At 32.9% G+C, this 15,611-nt stretch overlaps 1 protein-coding gene across 2 annotated transcripts; it reads left to right on the forward strand.

Moving 5' to 3' along the window:
- The first annotated feature begins 571 nt into the window (after positions 1–571).
- Positions 572–14,353, forward strand: LOC132703258 (CD63 antigen-like). Of its 2 annotated transcripts, none has more exons than XM_060672408.1 (5): positions 572–763; positions 3,109–3,297; positions 11,230–11,400; positions 12,562–12,756; positions 13,134–14,353. In XM_060672408.1, exons 1-5 carry the CDS (start codon positions 704–706, stop codon positions 13,185–13,187), a joined length of 669 nt encoding a protein of 222 aa, XP_060528391.1. In that variant the 5' UTR covers positions 572–703; the 3' UTR covers positions 13,188–14,353. The 2 variants fall into 2 exon arrangements, with proteins under 2 accessions (XP_060528391.1, XP_060528390.1); XM_060672407.1 differs by having other exon boundaries at positions 13,272–14,353.
- Positions 14,354–15,611: the final 1,258 nt, after the last annotated feature.

Raw genomic sequence — 15,611 nt, forward strand, 5'->3', positions numbered from 1 at the left:
TATTTAATTTGTTATTTGTTTAATTTATTTCTGTTCTATAGTGTCTTCAAGTTTGGTGGAAAAATAAGTAAACCCCTTAGCGATGCGCCTGTACAAAATACCAACATTTTGTGAGCAACAACTTTTCTGACGCAATCATCTAAATTTTATTTAGTTATTAAACAGTTTCGGAAATAATAAAAAACGATTTTTTTGGGCACTTTTACGTGTCTGTTTTGAAATTCGCTGGACTATATAATATGTAATTTCAGAACACAAAAACTACAGTAATTTATAAAATTGAATTTAAGTAGATTCTGTACATTCTACTTAAAAATTTTGAATAAATTTCCGAATATTAACTGATTTTCTAAATACTGGGAGTTATTTGCTCTTGATGTTACAAAAAAATAAAGTTCAAGTAAATTCTCAATACTGAATTGCTAAGACTTCCCATTCCGAGAAAATTCACCTTGTTGCTTGAAAAATTCAATGAGTGATTCGTTCATGAGTGACGCACGGTGCGTGCCAAAATCGTCGGCTCCCCACCAGACAAGCGCGCTTGTCAAGAGTTAATAAAAGTTTCAACTGTTATTGTTGATTCGCCAGTGCCAAACGCTGAACTGAAACTTGTTAAACAAGAGCGGTCGTCGTATCGTCCGAAGTTGCGTACCTGTGATTTTATTTTTGGAATTTGGCGGGAGTTTGACGAAAAAGAGTGAAAATGGCGTCGGGTGTCGGGTTGATGAAGCTGGTGCTGTTCGTGTTTAATATATTTTTGACGGTAAGTGTTTGTACCATAAATTGAATACAATTAAATGATTTACTGTAAATTAAATTTAAGAAGCATTTTAAGGGAGGCAAATAGGTTCTCGCCCGTTTATTATCCAGTTATTTGTACTATCGGTAGGTATCTAATATTCTATCAGATGAATCTTACAATTTTCTTCGAATTATATAATTTTTCCGAACGCCGTTTTGAACTATATTTACTTGCCGGGAAACAGAATAAATATTATTAAATTTTCGCTATAAATATTTTTTAAAAAGCGTTGATTATGCATGGGTGTAAATATGATAGTTCATAAATAGGGATCATGAATAATTGGCAACTTGCTAACTAAGATAGTTTGTGTTCCATGATTGTGAACTACGTGCTGGTTTAATGTTGTCGCGAGGGAGTTCAAAGATTTGGTAAAAGATTTAAAATATTATTCAGCCTGATAAAAATATGATCAATAATATGAAAAAAAATTGGAACAATCCCAGATGATGTTTACGAGTTGATGTATATTTTTTTCACTAAGCGACTACCATTTAATCTGATAACATAAAAATTGTAAAAGTAGATGATAAAATGACCAATACGCAGTTTACTCTGTAAAATTGTAACGCCACTGTCTTCGATGCCCAGCTCCGTCGAAAGAGAAAATCCACGCTGTTTTCTTAAGTGAAAATACCAGGGTACCGTTCAATTGACAAACCTTATCTAATTTTTTTATTTCTATGTTAACTTGTCTACCCATCTAAGGGAAACCAAACAGGGTCGGCACGTCAACGAACTCGCTGTGTCGCAACAAAACCCAATTTTGGCGCTATCGAACATTTAAAAAGGAAAGTCGTGAGAAAATAGTGAAGACCGATCCAACGCCGATACAGAAGCCGTTGCGAAATAGCTTTCAAGAAATTAGCAAAAAAAAATTACTGCCTTAAACATTGGTTGTATGAATACCAACCAAGATTAGCGTTTGGTAACATTAACAATTGAAGTTATCAAATATTTTTCTTTCCAAATCAGCGTCTATTGCGTAATGCCATTCAATTAACATAAAATTGTTTCCTTGAGATCCGTTCATCATCACATAAACTCGTTTGGATTTCTGAAGTGAATGTCAATATGTTTACGATCCGAGCAGAATATGATTTGCAATTTTAAACGGTGCAGGTTGCGTTGCGATTTCGTTGATGCCCAAGCTGAGATTTTCAATTCAGTAGAATAAAAGGACCGATTTTGGTGACTTCCACATGCCACGAAATAAAATTATTTCAGACGACGATTTATATAAAATTACCCTGACGACCGGTTGAAATAATAATATATGTGGACATGTGAGCAACACACTAAATTATTTTCCGTGAAATGCAATTATTATCACAAAAACAACGTTTTCGAATACAATAGACGACGAAATAATTGCTTCTCAGCGTTTAACAATACCGCGATATTGTCTCCTTTCCGAATTAAAGCAATTTGAAAAAAAAAGAGTAAGGTTATTTTTATCCTCGAAGTGCGGATATTGAAGTGAATCAGATCTTTGGCGAGCAAATGCGGTTTAGTTTATAAAAGGCAGGATATTGATGGTTGACACTGAACAATTAATTAGTCAGAGGTCGGTTTTTTGATCCTCAAATTTAAAGTTTCTGATTAGAGTAATGTCTGCTTAAAGGTGCAGTTTGACATTAAAACTAAACAAAATAAAACAAAGCTAAAGTTTTTGAGATGACAACCTAAGCTAGGGCAATGAAAGTACACACAATAATTTTATGAAAGGAATTTGAAAAGTGGTACCTTAGCTGTTTAATACAATACTATTACAGATACAAGTACATTGATCCCTCAGCACAGATTCTAGTTTTGGTTAATTTATATTAAAAGAAATAAAATTTTAATCTTAGCTTAGTTATTTGATGTTTGGTACCGCTTCAGATGGCCTTTCTGCTTCTGGGTGACTTGAGCATCAGGTGTGCTGTGTTACAAATTCTGCAATCCTAATCGAAGCAGAACCAATAATACATCAGAATTTCATTCATATAATAAGCTTAACTTTTAAACATCAACAATATTAAAACAATAATAAAGGCTAAGGCTGAGCTAAGAGTCTAAAGTGATGAAAAGCAGACTTTGTTACAGCTAGTTTTATATAGGCTCTTCAAAATGTATTGCAAAAACAATAGAGAGTAGCTTATTCGGATTAAAAGAAGACGACTTTTTAGCAAGCTTGCTGCAACTTTGTTTTTCATTAAACTATGCATTATCTACCACTAATGATTTTGTTTATAGCTTTACAGGTTTCAGATACAAAATTTTCACAGCAATGTACTTCAATTCCGAAAAATTATTTTTTGCAGTTATCTGGTATCGGGATCATCATAGCTGGTGCTTTTATCCTGACGACAATGGCAGATTTCAACAGGATAGCCGAAAGCGACCTAGTGAAATTGGCTATAGCCTTAATATTCGCAGGCGCAATAGTTACCATCGTAGCCTTTATCGGATGTTTGGGAGCTATGAGGGAATCTTATGTTATACTGATGACGGTAAGCACTATACCGCTTTTAGCAATTAGCGAATATCACGTCGTGAGTTGATGACTCACAAGTTTTAGTATTTACAGGTGCAGGTGCAATTAATACTGCTTTGGACCACTTTTTTTTTTAATGAGGTATGAACGTGCTTATCATGCGGAGTGCGATTATTCAAATCTGGAACCAATTTCTAATTTCGCAACAATAACATTGATTTAAGCTTGGGCGTTATGCGTCTAGAGTGCGTCCCACTTAAGAACTGCACACCCTTGTAAAATCTTTGGCTATAGTTTGATTTTTTGTTTGATAGATCTCTCAAAAATGCACTAAAACTTATGTTTCTCATTACACCAACCTGAAGTCAAGGCTAAGTGGGACTAATTTTTGATTAAGCATTACTCCTGTAGAATGCTTGTTTATGGCTCAATTTTGATAATTCTTTTCAGTTGGATAGATTTTACTGAAAAACACTAACGATTTTCTTAAAATTAAATATGATTAGAGGCGAACTAAATAGACTTTATATATTTTATATATTAATTAAAAAGGATTTTCTATTCTCATCTAATAATGAAAATAACAGAAGTATTGACGGTGATTGATTGACTTCGGCATACTGTTTCCTTTGTAAAACCAAGTTTGTCATGGAGAAGCGAATATTCGACAGTCAAATTCACTCACTAAGATTTATTAATGGTGTTATTTTAAAATAATACTAAAAAATAAATGTCCCTTAAAATCGCATACAAAATATTCGTTATTTACAAGGTTTACAATATTTATTTTTTAAAAACATTAAAAACTTTAGTCATCGGACTTGTCACTTTTATGTAGTCTTGAACACGAATATGTTGTTTCCGCTTTAAAAATCTGTGTCAGTTATCCATGACTTTAGTCGATGCTATACGAAAAAGCCGTTTCATTCTCTTTAGTAAGCTTTATACAGCAAAAATGAATTGTCAAAATTGAGCCATCGCGGGCGTCCAAGCACTTAGGCCACCAGATGGGCCCGTTGTGCCCCCAGGCCGCTCTAGAGGGCGTCCAGAATGCCGCCCCTCCTGTAGAAGGTCAGCAACTCCTTTAGCCCAATACCGTGCACTGAGTCCGGATCGATCAGGGCCGTTCCGAAGACTCCCAATCTTGCCCGTGTCAAGGCAGGGCACTCGGTGAGCAGATGATACGGGGTCTCCTCCCCTTCCATGCACCACCTACACTCCGGGTCGTCTCCAATGCCTAGCAAGCAGAGATGCCTCCTAAGCCTGCAATGTCCTGTGTAGGCCCCTGTTAGTGCTCTACACTCCCTCCTGGTCAGTCTAAGCAGCTCCCTGGTCCGAGGAAGGGCGGGCCCATCCATCATAAGCCTCGCCTGCCTCATTCCCGGAGCAACTCTCCAGCCCCCCGCGGCCCGGTCTCTCGCCCAGGCTTCGAGAGCTCCCCGCCTCAAATTGAGCCATAAACAAACGCTCTACTGAAGTAATGCCTGTGTTCGAAATTCATGGAGATTAGTATTGTTTTATGAAGTCCTGGAAAAGAATTCGTTAACATTTTTAAAGAAATCCCTAATAGTTCTTCTCGATATTTGACATCAAAAACCAGTCCCAGTTAGCTATGACTTCAGGTTGATGTGATAAGAAACATAATGCTTAGGGGCATTTTTGAGAGATTTATCAAAAAAAAAATCAAAATCGAACCACAATCAAAGATTTTATAACGATATACAGCCTTAAGCGGGGCGCAAACGATGTTTTAAACACCCTGTATTGAAAAATTATAAAAATTGGGTTCTAAGTACTGAATAAGAATTCGTTGCCAATTTATTTTTAAAAAAATCCCTAATAGTACTTTTCTCTTCTCTTTCTTTTGTTGAATAGTCTCAGTTGGCCATGACTTGAAGTAGAAAGCAATAAGCAAAACAAAGTTTTAGTGCAATTTTCAGATGCCTATCCAACAAAAAAATAAACAATTATTTTAGAAGGGTATATATTTCTTAAGTGGGACACACTGTATTAAGAATTTGACTTCTTATTTTTGCAGTTTTATATAATATGGCACAATATAATATGACGAATTTGTTTCTTTTATTTATTTATTTGGATAGAATTACTTACTTTAGTACACAATGGAATAATTATCAAGATCTATGCCAAAACACTTGACTGAAACTATTTGACTCAATTGAAAGAGATTTTGAGTTGTTTAGATTAATGTGATTTACCAACTAGGATTTATCATCAAAGTATTTGGTAGCAGACATCTTTCCATTATCTAGCACAGCATTTTTTTTAACGTGTACAAACCGTGAAGTAGGCCTTAATATCTACAATTGTTGTGACCTAGTTATTAAACTTCTTCTTTATCTTCATTTAGAGTAATTGTGATGCTTGATTTTCGTCAACACTTTCGCGCCTCCGTGGTCTGTAGCTCTTGCAACGATTTTGTCCGTGTTCTTTTTCTTTTCACTTTATTTTACTTGTTTAAATATTTTAGCTTTTGTTCCAGTCAAAAATCTATTCTACATATTAATTCATTCTCTTTCTTTGCTCCAATATCTATAATATCTAATAAAATATGGGGAGTCTTGCGTGCAAGGGGCTCGTTATTGATTAATCTAGCTTTGACTTATCATAACTTTCATCAAGACTTTAAAAATATAAATACTAGTTTTCGTTATTGATGTGACAACAACATAATTTAAATTAAATCTAAATCACAACCCCTGAGAACATATATATTTATTTATAAAGTAATGACATGGAATAAATACAATAGCAAAGATAGACGATGGGCCTTACAAGCAAACAACATTTTCCTCTTTTTGTCATACCACACTTCTTGTCTCTGTTAATAATGTATTGGATTTTTTTATTATGGTTTTGGAGAACCATTGAGATCAAATCCACGGTTTTTCTGTGGTTTATACTGCTACCACACTCGTTAATCCTGTCATTTCTAAAAATTGGCAAAATTTCTTCGATTTTTGATTTCTACAATCAGATCAATTAGCGGAAATACTATTTTTAAAGACAATTTTAGTATCTAGGTGGTTCCATATTGAACAACGTAAGTCAAGTGAACGACGTTTGAAAACTGCGAAGGTCCATCGACCTTATCCCCAAGTACTTTTCCGCTTCTACCTCTATAACTGACGAAGACGAAAATAGGCAAATTTCCAACGCCCACTCACAATAAAAACCTCCGCAACAAGACAAAACTAATGCAATTATGATTAGCTTCCCCGTACGCGTTAACAATCGAGTTTTATCAAGTGAGTCAGAATTGTGGCCGCCGCCGGAATTAACAGCGACCGCGCCTCCTTTGTCATCAAATTGACCGACCGACCGCAATTATTGCAACAGTAATCGTGATCGTTGTTAATCCCCGACGTCACCTGTCTTGAATGTTTATGATTCACCTGAAACTATTTCGCTATTTCTTATGCACACGTGTGCCGAAGAAGTTCTTGCCCGATTTCACTCGATCTCAGCCATGATGGAATTTTCCATGTCTTACGTGACTACACACGCTGAAGAAATTTTATAGGGATACTTACAAACTTAGTAGACGTATAGAGTTTTGTGATATTCCTTTCAATATATATATATATATATATATATATATATATATATATATATATATATATATATATATATATATATATATATATATATATATATATATATATATATATATATATATATATATATATATATATATATATATATATATATATATATATTTGAATGAGACTGGAAATAATTCACTTATCGATGCACCATTTTGTTCAGGATGAAATGCATTAAAATCACGTCAGTGCCCCTCGGTTTAAAGCTATTTGAGATTTGAGATAAATGAACGAGCTAACCTTTAATCAACACACAATTAAGTATTTTACTGACGTGCTGAATCTAATCTCGTAAAAGTTTTACTCTTGCAAGCATTACTTTTAAGGAATAATAAGAAATTAAAGTAATACAGGGATTGTATAAGAAAATGTTTTAATATTGCATAATGAACTGAACGAATTTTTTTGTAAACACATATATGTACATTGATGACTTTGTACATTGTATGACTTTGTTTCGTACTGCTGATATTTGCTTGTTTTTCGCTATTTGCTCAGTAAATCTAGCAGTTTCGAATATTTTTTTCAGTGCTTTCTAAGTTCCAGATTAAGCGCTAGGATAATATTGTACAATTGTTAACTTGCGAGGTATAGACGACTGCAATTGTTTGAGAAAGTATTAAATATTCGGATATCTTTTTATAGAACCATAATAGATTTAATAATAGCCATAGAGTTTTTTTAACAGCAAGTCTGTTACAACAGTTTTGAAGTATAAAGTAATATTAGTAACATACTTAGACATAGACATAATAACACTGTATGCCCGAAACAATTGGCCGTAAAATATCAGATTGAAAGGAAGCACGAGAGATCAGGTAGTAGAGATATTCAAAAACTAGAATGTTTTGCACAGATTGACTAATAGTTTGCGCCGTGGGAAATAACGTACCAGTGATAAATAATAGAACCGGGAACTTTTGTTTAGGCAGCGATAAAAGCAAAATATAACGTGAAAACTGGCATGTTTTTTTTTTAAGCAAAAAGTTTGGCGTTTGCTCTATATTTTATTATTAACATAAATTTTACCTTCCTTAAATTTTGAAAAGTTGTTTTGTTTTTGCTTGGCATTATATGAAAATGAACTTAAATGAATCGTACGCATTTTTCATTTGACGGCTCCTCCCGAGCGACTTTCGTGCCGGTTTCCACTTTATTTTATTTTTTATTAAACATTTTTAAAAATTTGAAATGAAATTAATTGTAATTTTTTTTATTTATTTCTTTCTCTTCTCACTTTTTTTACGCCTAACCCTAATGGCTCTAGCTGAGTTCTTGGTTATCTAATTTAGCCTAATTGCCAAATTGTTGTCGCCGGCTATTAGAGTGTCAATTCGCTATTTAACTGGTGTTGCAGGGATTTTATTTAGGCCAATTTAGTAATGATGTCGCATGCTTGCCTTATCAATCATCGCGTTGCGGGTTTAATTAGCCCCAGCGGAAATCGATCTAAAATTAGCTGCACAACATCTCGTTTGAGGCAACGAGAACATTACAGTTTGTGATATTTGAAAAGGTACGAAATTTTTGTTGTGGCGTATATCTTGAATTAATTAAAATTGCGCATCAACCGATACTCATATGCATTATAATTGGTAACGTCACGAGAATGGATTTTTAACCTTGAAACAGCAACAACAATCCTGTTTTTTCATTCCTATGTAATAATAATTTGTTTACAACCAGTCGTTAGTTTAAAAACTTCCACTTTTAAATATCTGAAAATTCGCATCTTCCACTTCCATACAAAATAAAAGCTACGAGTACAAAGCGTAAACAAAAACAGTTTAATGAACGAATTTACTGAACGAATGATTACCTTAAAACTGCGTCAGAGGTTAATAGTTTACGCTCAAATTTTATGGTCCATCCATATGTGACAAATAACGTAATTGAGTGTAACAGTTAATTCGAAACGATTGAAATTAAATGGGACTAGTCGAACTTTTTTGCTATTTATGGTCATTTTCAGAGATGTAGTGCCACATGTGGATCTTGCGATATGAAACTTGTCTAGATCTTTATTTGTCATGCGGTAATGTAAGGGCTACATATACCACGATTATTTGAAAATGTTGTATTGTGCTATTTTCCATATATGTAGTCACATGTCTTATGAGGTTTGAGAGATGGAGCTTTTAAAGGTAACCAGTCAACATATCATGAGATTTTGCGCCGTCACAAGGTACTGCTTCTCCATGGTGGTGAATGCTGAATCATATTAGTGAAAACACCATGTTATCCCGCAGCCGCGCTGCTATTAAAATTGTCTTAAACTAAAAATTGTTTTTAGAGTTGCCTGATCATAATAATATTTTAATATTTTAAAATAGATCAATGATTTCTGGTATATATTTAAGTTATATAATGCTATTATTATTAAAAATTGTATTTTTGCTTCAAAGATAAAGTATAAAATGATGTAAAAAAGTGTCGGCAGCTTTTATTATTTACTAAGTGGTGAATCAAGTTATCGACCGTTTGCGAAAAATGTCACTGTGTCGTAAAAATGTGGTGTTAAAATAATTTCAGTAATACATTTGAAAACTAATATTGTCGCCTCAAATCATGCCACAATTACTAAAAAGTTTTTGAAAAAAACAAATGATAAGCATTCAGCAGCTTCACAGCAATTTAAGAAATTTACGGACATATGAGAATGTGATTAGCAATCTTACAATATTTGTATGAAAAATGTTGTAGTAAGAGATTTCTGACATAGTTTTACCATAACACTCAGTATTCAAGTTTTGCAAATTGCACGATTGTTCTATTTGCACTTTTGCAAAGGTCAGTATCAAAAAACAATGATTTTCTTATTATCCATTTATAAATATAATTGGTATCACAGTAAATGTTAGTTGTCATTTTTGTCGGTTTGGTTTTATTTATTTTTTATTAATTTCTTGAACAACACGCTTCGGTAAATTAGTCGTGAGCTTTCAATTTTTTTAAAAATTTTAATAAGATTTTAAAGATTTTAAATTTTTTTCATATTTGTTAATGTAAATTATTTTTTATAGTATATCTTTTACTTTCTTTAATTAATATAAAATAGATTAACTCGAATCAGGCGCAAAAGAAAACGCCTCGAAAATCACGGCAATTGAGGGCTATTTGCATATTCCCATCCTTACTTATTTAATAAATAGTGGCTCGCTGTGTATTTAAAAACCCACGTTTCATGGGTATTTTCCGCATTAAATTGCATCCTTGACGGCAGAAATCCTTGCCGCCCGGCATCGTGCTTTGCGTTGTAAAAATGCAGATATGCGTAATAATTTGCAAATTTGTTGAGAACAACCTAATCATATTTAACTCCAACAAAATAAATAAAAACTAAAAGTTCAGATTTTCACGAAATCATATATTTTGACAGGAATTGAATTGTTTCGACAACAGCGTGTCTTTATCAAATGTTGTTAAAGACACGGTGTTGTCGAAACAATCTGAACTTTTAGTTCTTATTTATTTTGATAGATTTTCATCAAGTAAAAGCCACCTCAGTTCAATTTTTTAACTGCAACTGCGAACGATTTGCGATCTAGTGGTCTTTTCTCAAAGAAGATTCCATAAATTTTGCGGTATTGCTGTACTTGAGATTCAGAAGCAGAATTATTTAGTAACAAAACTACCAATTAACACCTTCATTTGTTTAGAAAAAATATTTAAACATTGCCCAACAGCGAAACAGGTTTCTGTATATGCTAATGCGTTGTTTACGTCGTTCGCGGAGTTTGTTGCGCATTCGTACGATATTTTGGAAAGTGTCCTAACGAATCACGGTCACCAATTCGAAAATTTCACGCGCGATTGCAGAAGATGAGGCGTGAAATAATTTTGATAATAATTTATTAAAGACAATCCAATTCTATGTAAATAATTCGAAACCCGATTTGAAAGCGGTGGATTCATTTAGACACCACGTGATCTAGATCAAAATCGGAGATATAAAAAAAAACAAATGTAAAATGTAGTTTTGATGGGAAAACGCAATCAGAGATTTGCATAGAAGTTAACTAAAACACGTCTTTGCAAATTTAAAAATAAGCACAAATCACGATAATAAATACCCATTCTTAAAATTTTAGCGTAAAATTTCGTTTTTTATCTCCTATTTATTATTTTTATTATCTATTACTTCTATTATTTTTCGTGCTCTAAGTATTGGTATTGCCATTTTAAAATTGGGTGTTTATATTTGTGGTGTGTCGCTTTTACGTCTTGGCAGGAATTATTCTACTCTGAATAATTTTCCACAATATAAATTAGAAAACCTAATATTTTTATTTAAAATAGATTTTGTGTCTTTTGCGTTTCAGTTCGCCGGGTTATTGCTGGCGGTATTCATTATGGAACTGACAGTGGGCATCTGCGCAGCCGCGTTCAAGGCAGATTACAAAGTCGCTTTTAAAGAATCCCTAACCGAATCGATGAAACGTGCACAAGGGAACGGCAGAGACAAGAACTACTGGGACGTCATTCAGAGACAAGTAAGCATAACTAAATCTTTTAATGAATAATAATTTACGTAATTTGGAATTTCTTATCCACAAATAAAATGTTTCTTATTTTGAATTTTTCGTTGGTTCTAACGACTTTTCTTTGTTTATCTAGAAAGAAAATTGTTCTTGTTGTTTCTATTTCGAAGACAACTTTTTTTAAATCAACTTCTTCTTTACTCAACCAATAGTTTTAGATAAAAGTATCTCAATGCATAATATGACATTTACTAATGGGCAACGTTATTTTCACTCCATATATTGGTTGTAACCTACTTAGCGCATGTGGTTTCCTTTGCCTATAAAGATTTCTTTGTGTTCAAAGGCCTAACTTAACATTGTAAATACATTTATTAATTCAGAAAATAAGGCTATTAGTGACATTTAACCAATGCTGATGGATGTAATATCGAAATATGCATATAATATAATAAACAGTGTTACAAAGAAATAGGCCACCTTTGACTCCAATTATGGTGTTTTTGAACTCTTTATTTTCAATATACAGGATGTAATAGTTAAGTTTTGAAAAATTATTATTATTTAAGATATCTTTTTGAAATTTGGTACATTTATTTTAGCTTTGACTTGCCCATTTTTTCTGATGGATTCGAAATTAATATTTTGTGATTTGGTTTTTGATTTAACCTTTTATTTCTAGTGAAATTTTGATTTAAAACGTCTTTAACTTGATGTTTTCATTTATTTAACCTTGTTTTACAAACAGTACAAAGTTATATCATTTCCAATTTTTCTTTGAATCAATTAATTCATAGTTGTAATTTGCAATTGATCTAATTAATTAGTTATGAATAAATATGCCTATTGAAAAGTAAACTTGGACATCCTGTATATTATAAGCAGCGTCCAAAATAAAACTGATATAATGGATGTCCTATATTTTAATCAAAATTATATATGATTATTTCTAACATCCTGTACATCCCGATTAAGGAGGCAAATCAATGTCTAAAACCATATAATCGAAACCACACAAAGAGATAATTTAAAATGTTAAAACTTTGTTTTTATGTTATTTTGCTCGAATATCTATTTTCGTAATTAAACCACCATTTTCTCTTTTTTTAATTCGATAATGTTTTCTTGTCAGTGGCTTATAAATTGACGTCTGACCTTAACATTCTTTTTCAGTTCAAATGCTGTGGCGTCGATGGTCCAAGAGACTGGCCCAATGCAAACCGTCCCATTTCTTGCTGTTTGGATAAATTCTGCGCAGGGGACTACGCCGTCTACCATCAGATTGGCTGCTACGACCAGCTTGTAGAAAAGATTCAAGAGAGCACTTCAGTATTGGCCTACGTCGGCGTCGGAATCGCATTCATGGAGGTAAGGCAGAGCTTTTAATTCGATACTGTAGAGACGCATGAGCTTTCAATTCAAATTTTCCATATCGTTATGTTGTATAAAGTGATTCTGGCAACTACAATTATTGAATCTGAATTATATTTAAATAATACTATTTCTGACATGATGTACATGAAAAAAACTTCAAAATCAAAATTGTCAAAAGCTATTTTACTTGTTACGTATGTCTAAATTGGAAAGTCTGCTGATTTGAGTTAATCTTTCCTTTTTATGCTGTAAACTGTAATTGTCAAAACAACTAAGCACAGGTAAAGAGTGAATCACTTGTACAACATATCAACAAAATCTTTTTCTAGGCATATCAATCTAGCATTTCTAACGATGCACTTCTTTTCTAGATTATAGGCATATTTTTGACGTGTTGGTTAGCTAACAGCATCAAAAGTGATTAATGCCGACCTCCTCTGCGCATGCGTTTCGCGGCCGGATAGCGCAAAAGCGGTCGAGTTACTTAAAAAATCCATCTTTCGTTTCAGATTCTAGGTATATTTTTGACGTGTTGGTTAGCCAACACAATCAAAAACGACGAAGACGAGGTCATCAAAATTCACAACGGACGAGATTTGGGAACTAGCTCCGAGTCGTAGGCGTGGCGATTCATTTGCCAAATACGCATAAAACGAATACCAAAAATCAAATAGAAAGTAAGAGTGCGCAAGATTGCAGGAACGCGACTGTCGAGTTCCTTTATCGAGTCCGGCCAAACCAAATAGTGTTCATATTTTATACTGTACTAATGTTGGACCAGAGTTAAGTCGTTTGCTGGAGAAATCAAACGCCCAGGCCCAATGACAATGGTTGTTCTAAATATTTTCATTTATATTCTCAATAGAGCTTGGATTATCTTTATATTTTGAATTAAAGTTCCGGCGAGATTTAGTAATATAATTTTATCACTTTCAAAATATACAAAACTGAAAACAATGAAAATATTTTGGTTATGTTATTAGTTTGAGCGAAAGATATCAATGTCTATATTGCCATTGCCAATTAATATCGTCTGTATAAGAAATACCTGAAATATTTTCCAAAAATATGTTGGATTTTCCAACTCCAGTTGGCTAAATAAGTGAAGTTCGAAATTTTACATAGAAACTCACGGGAATGTGTTATTTGTTTCAAAAATTTAAATCATTGGTCTTTGTCAAGGGGGCTTTTGATTTCTCCTTGATTTTCATCAACGTAACGGGCTAGATATTTTGATCTAGTACATAACAACTGAACTTAGGAGGGGTTGTAAACACTCATTTAGTTTCATGATATCAATCTTGTCTGTCGGTGCAGAATTTTTCATTTTCGAAAAAGCAATTTTCATCTTAGTTACCATACGATAATTTAATTTTATGCTTAGATTGATAATTTTAAGGGTACAAATAGAGTATTAAAACGTATTAACAATATTTTAATTGTATATTAGACGGTAAAAATCGAAAATATTGACCTAAGAAGCAGTATTTATTTTACTCCTTGATACCTAGTCTATTACTATGATTAATTCTTGTTAAATAGATGTTGTAAATATCGAACGTTTTGTAATATACCAATACAATTATTGTAATTTACTTTTCCTGTTTTCTGGATCCTGCTATCTAGTATTTTTTAACTCATGTCTCAAAAAGCAATCTCTAAATTTGTTCGGTTTTCGTTGCTGTTCCTAGCAGAAATAGTAAAAGCCAAAAAAAAAAATGCAATTCATAGAAAAAATAATTATTACAGCACCCAGAATGTCAAACTTAGCAGATTCCAAACCTGTTTATTTTTCTTATAGTGTCGGAAATATTTAGTCATGTGGGACCAGTGCCAATTAAATAATTAAATAAAGTTTGATTTGAACATTTGCTTCGTTGTTCTTATAGACAACTTTTGCAATATTACATTATTTTATGAAACTAGAAAATGAGCAAATGTACGAAAATAAATAAAACTATTTTAAGCTGTTTCTAATTATATAGATTTCGCGTTTAATGTGATGAATTGCAATTTTCTGATCACATTTATATACATTCTTTATACCTGAAGTTACAGGAATAGTACATATATGAAAAAATTCTTGAAAACCTCGAAAACAAGAAGATAAGTAACACATTGAATCTAAACCTCTAGAAGTAGATGGTCTCTTTCAACCTAGAGCCGTGCAAAACTCTTACTGCAATTTTCCTCAATCTGACAAGACTGTGCACTAGCACCATGCAAAACAATCTATATGAGTAGAAGTTTTGAGCATACACGTTTGTCATCACCAGATCTAATATATATGACACCAAGCAGTTTCAAAGGTTTCAATTTACTGGCAGATTATTTTTCTGTGTTTTGTTTTCAAAACGTGCAAAACCACTGATTCGCAAGACTTACGTTTGATACAGAAAGTCTAACCAAATTCATCTAAATTTTTGATTTAGTAACAAACGTTGCGAATTTGGTAAGTCATTTCTAAAGATGATGATACCAACTGACCCAATATGCCATATTATATTATTAATAACTTGGAGTTCTGACTACCAGTGGCTGCGTACTGCATTCCGCTCGAGAGATATGAATATGAGTAATTATTTAATTAATTTTTCTTTCTGAATTAACGATACTTCAGACAGATTTCCTTTTATTGGTGGATCGACTAATCAGGTTCTTAAAATATTTTTTTTGTTACACTTCATGGTTTTCCAATATTGTTTTCTATAGGTGGTGGTTCAGTTGTATCGAACCTATATGTTTTGAGTTGGTCTCTCATTAATTTAAGCGAGTCCGTTAACGACTTAACTCCAGACCTATTATATTTAATGATTATAATAGGAAAACAATTTTCTATATGACAACAC

Source organism: Cylas formicarius, unplaced genomic scaffold (genome assembly GCF_029955315.1).
Source record: "Cylas formicarius isolate icCylForm1 unplaced genomic scaffold, icCylForm1.1 PGA_scaffold_6__28_contigs__length_40554024, whole genome shotgun sequence".
NCBI lineage: Eukaryota > Metazoa > Arthropoda > Insecta > Coleoptera > Brentidae > Cylas > Cylas formicarius.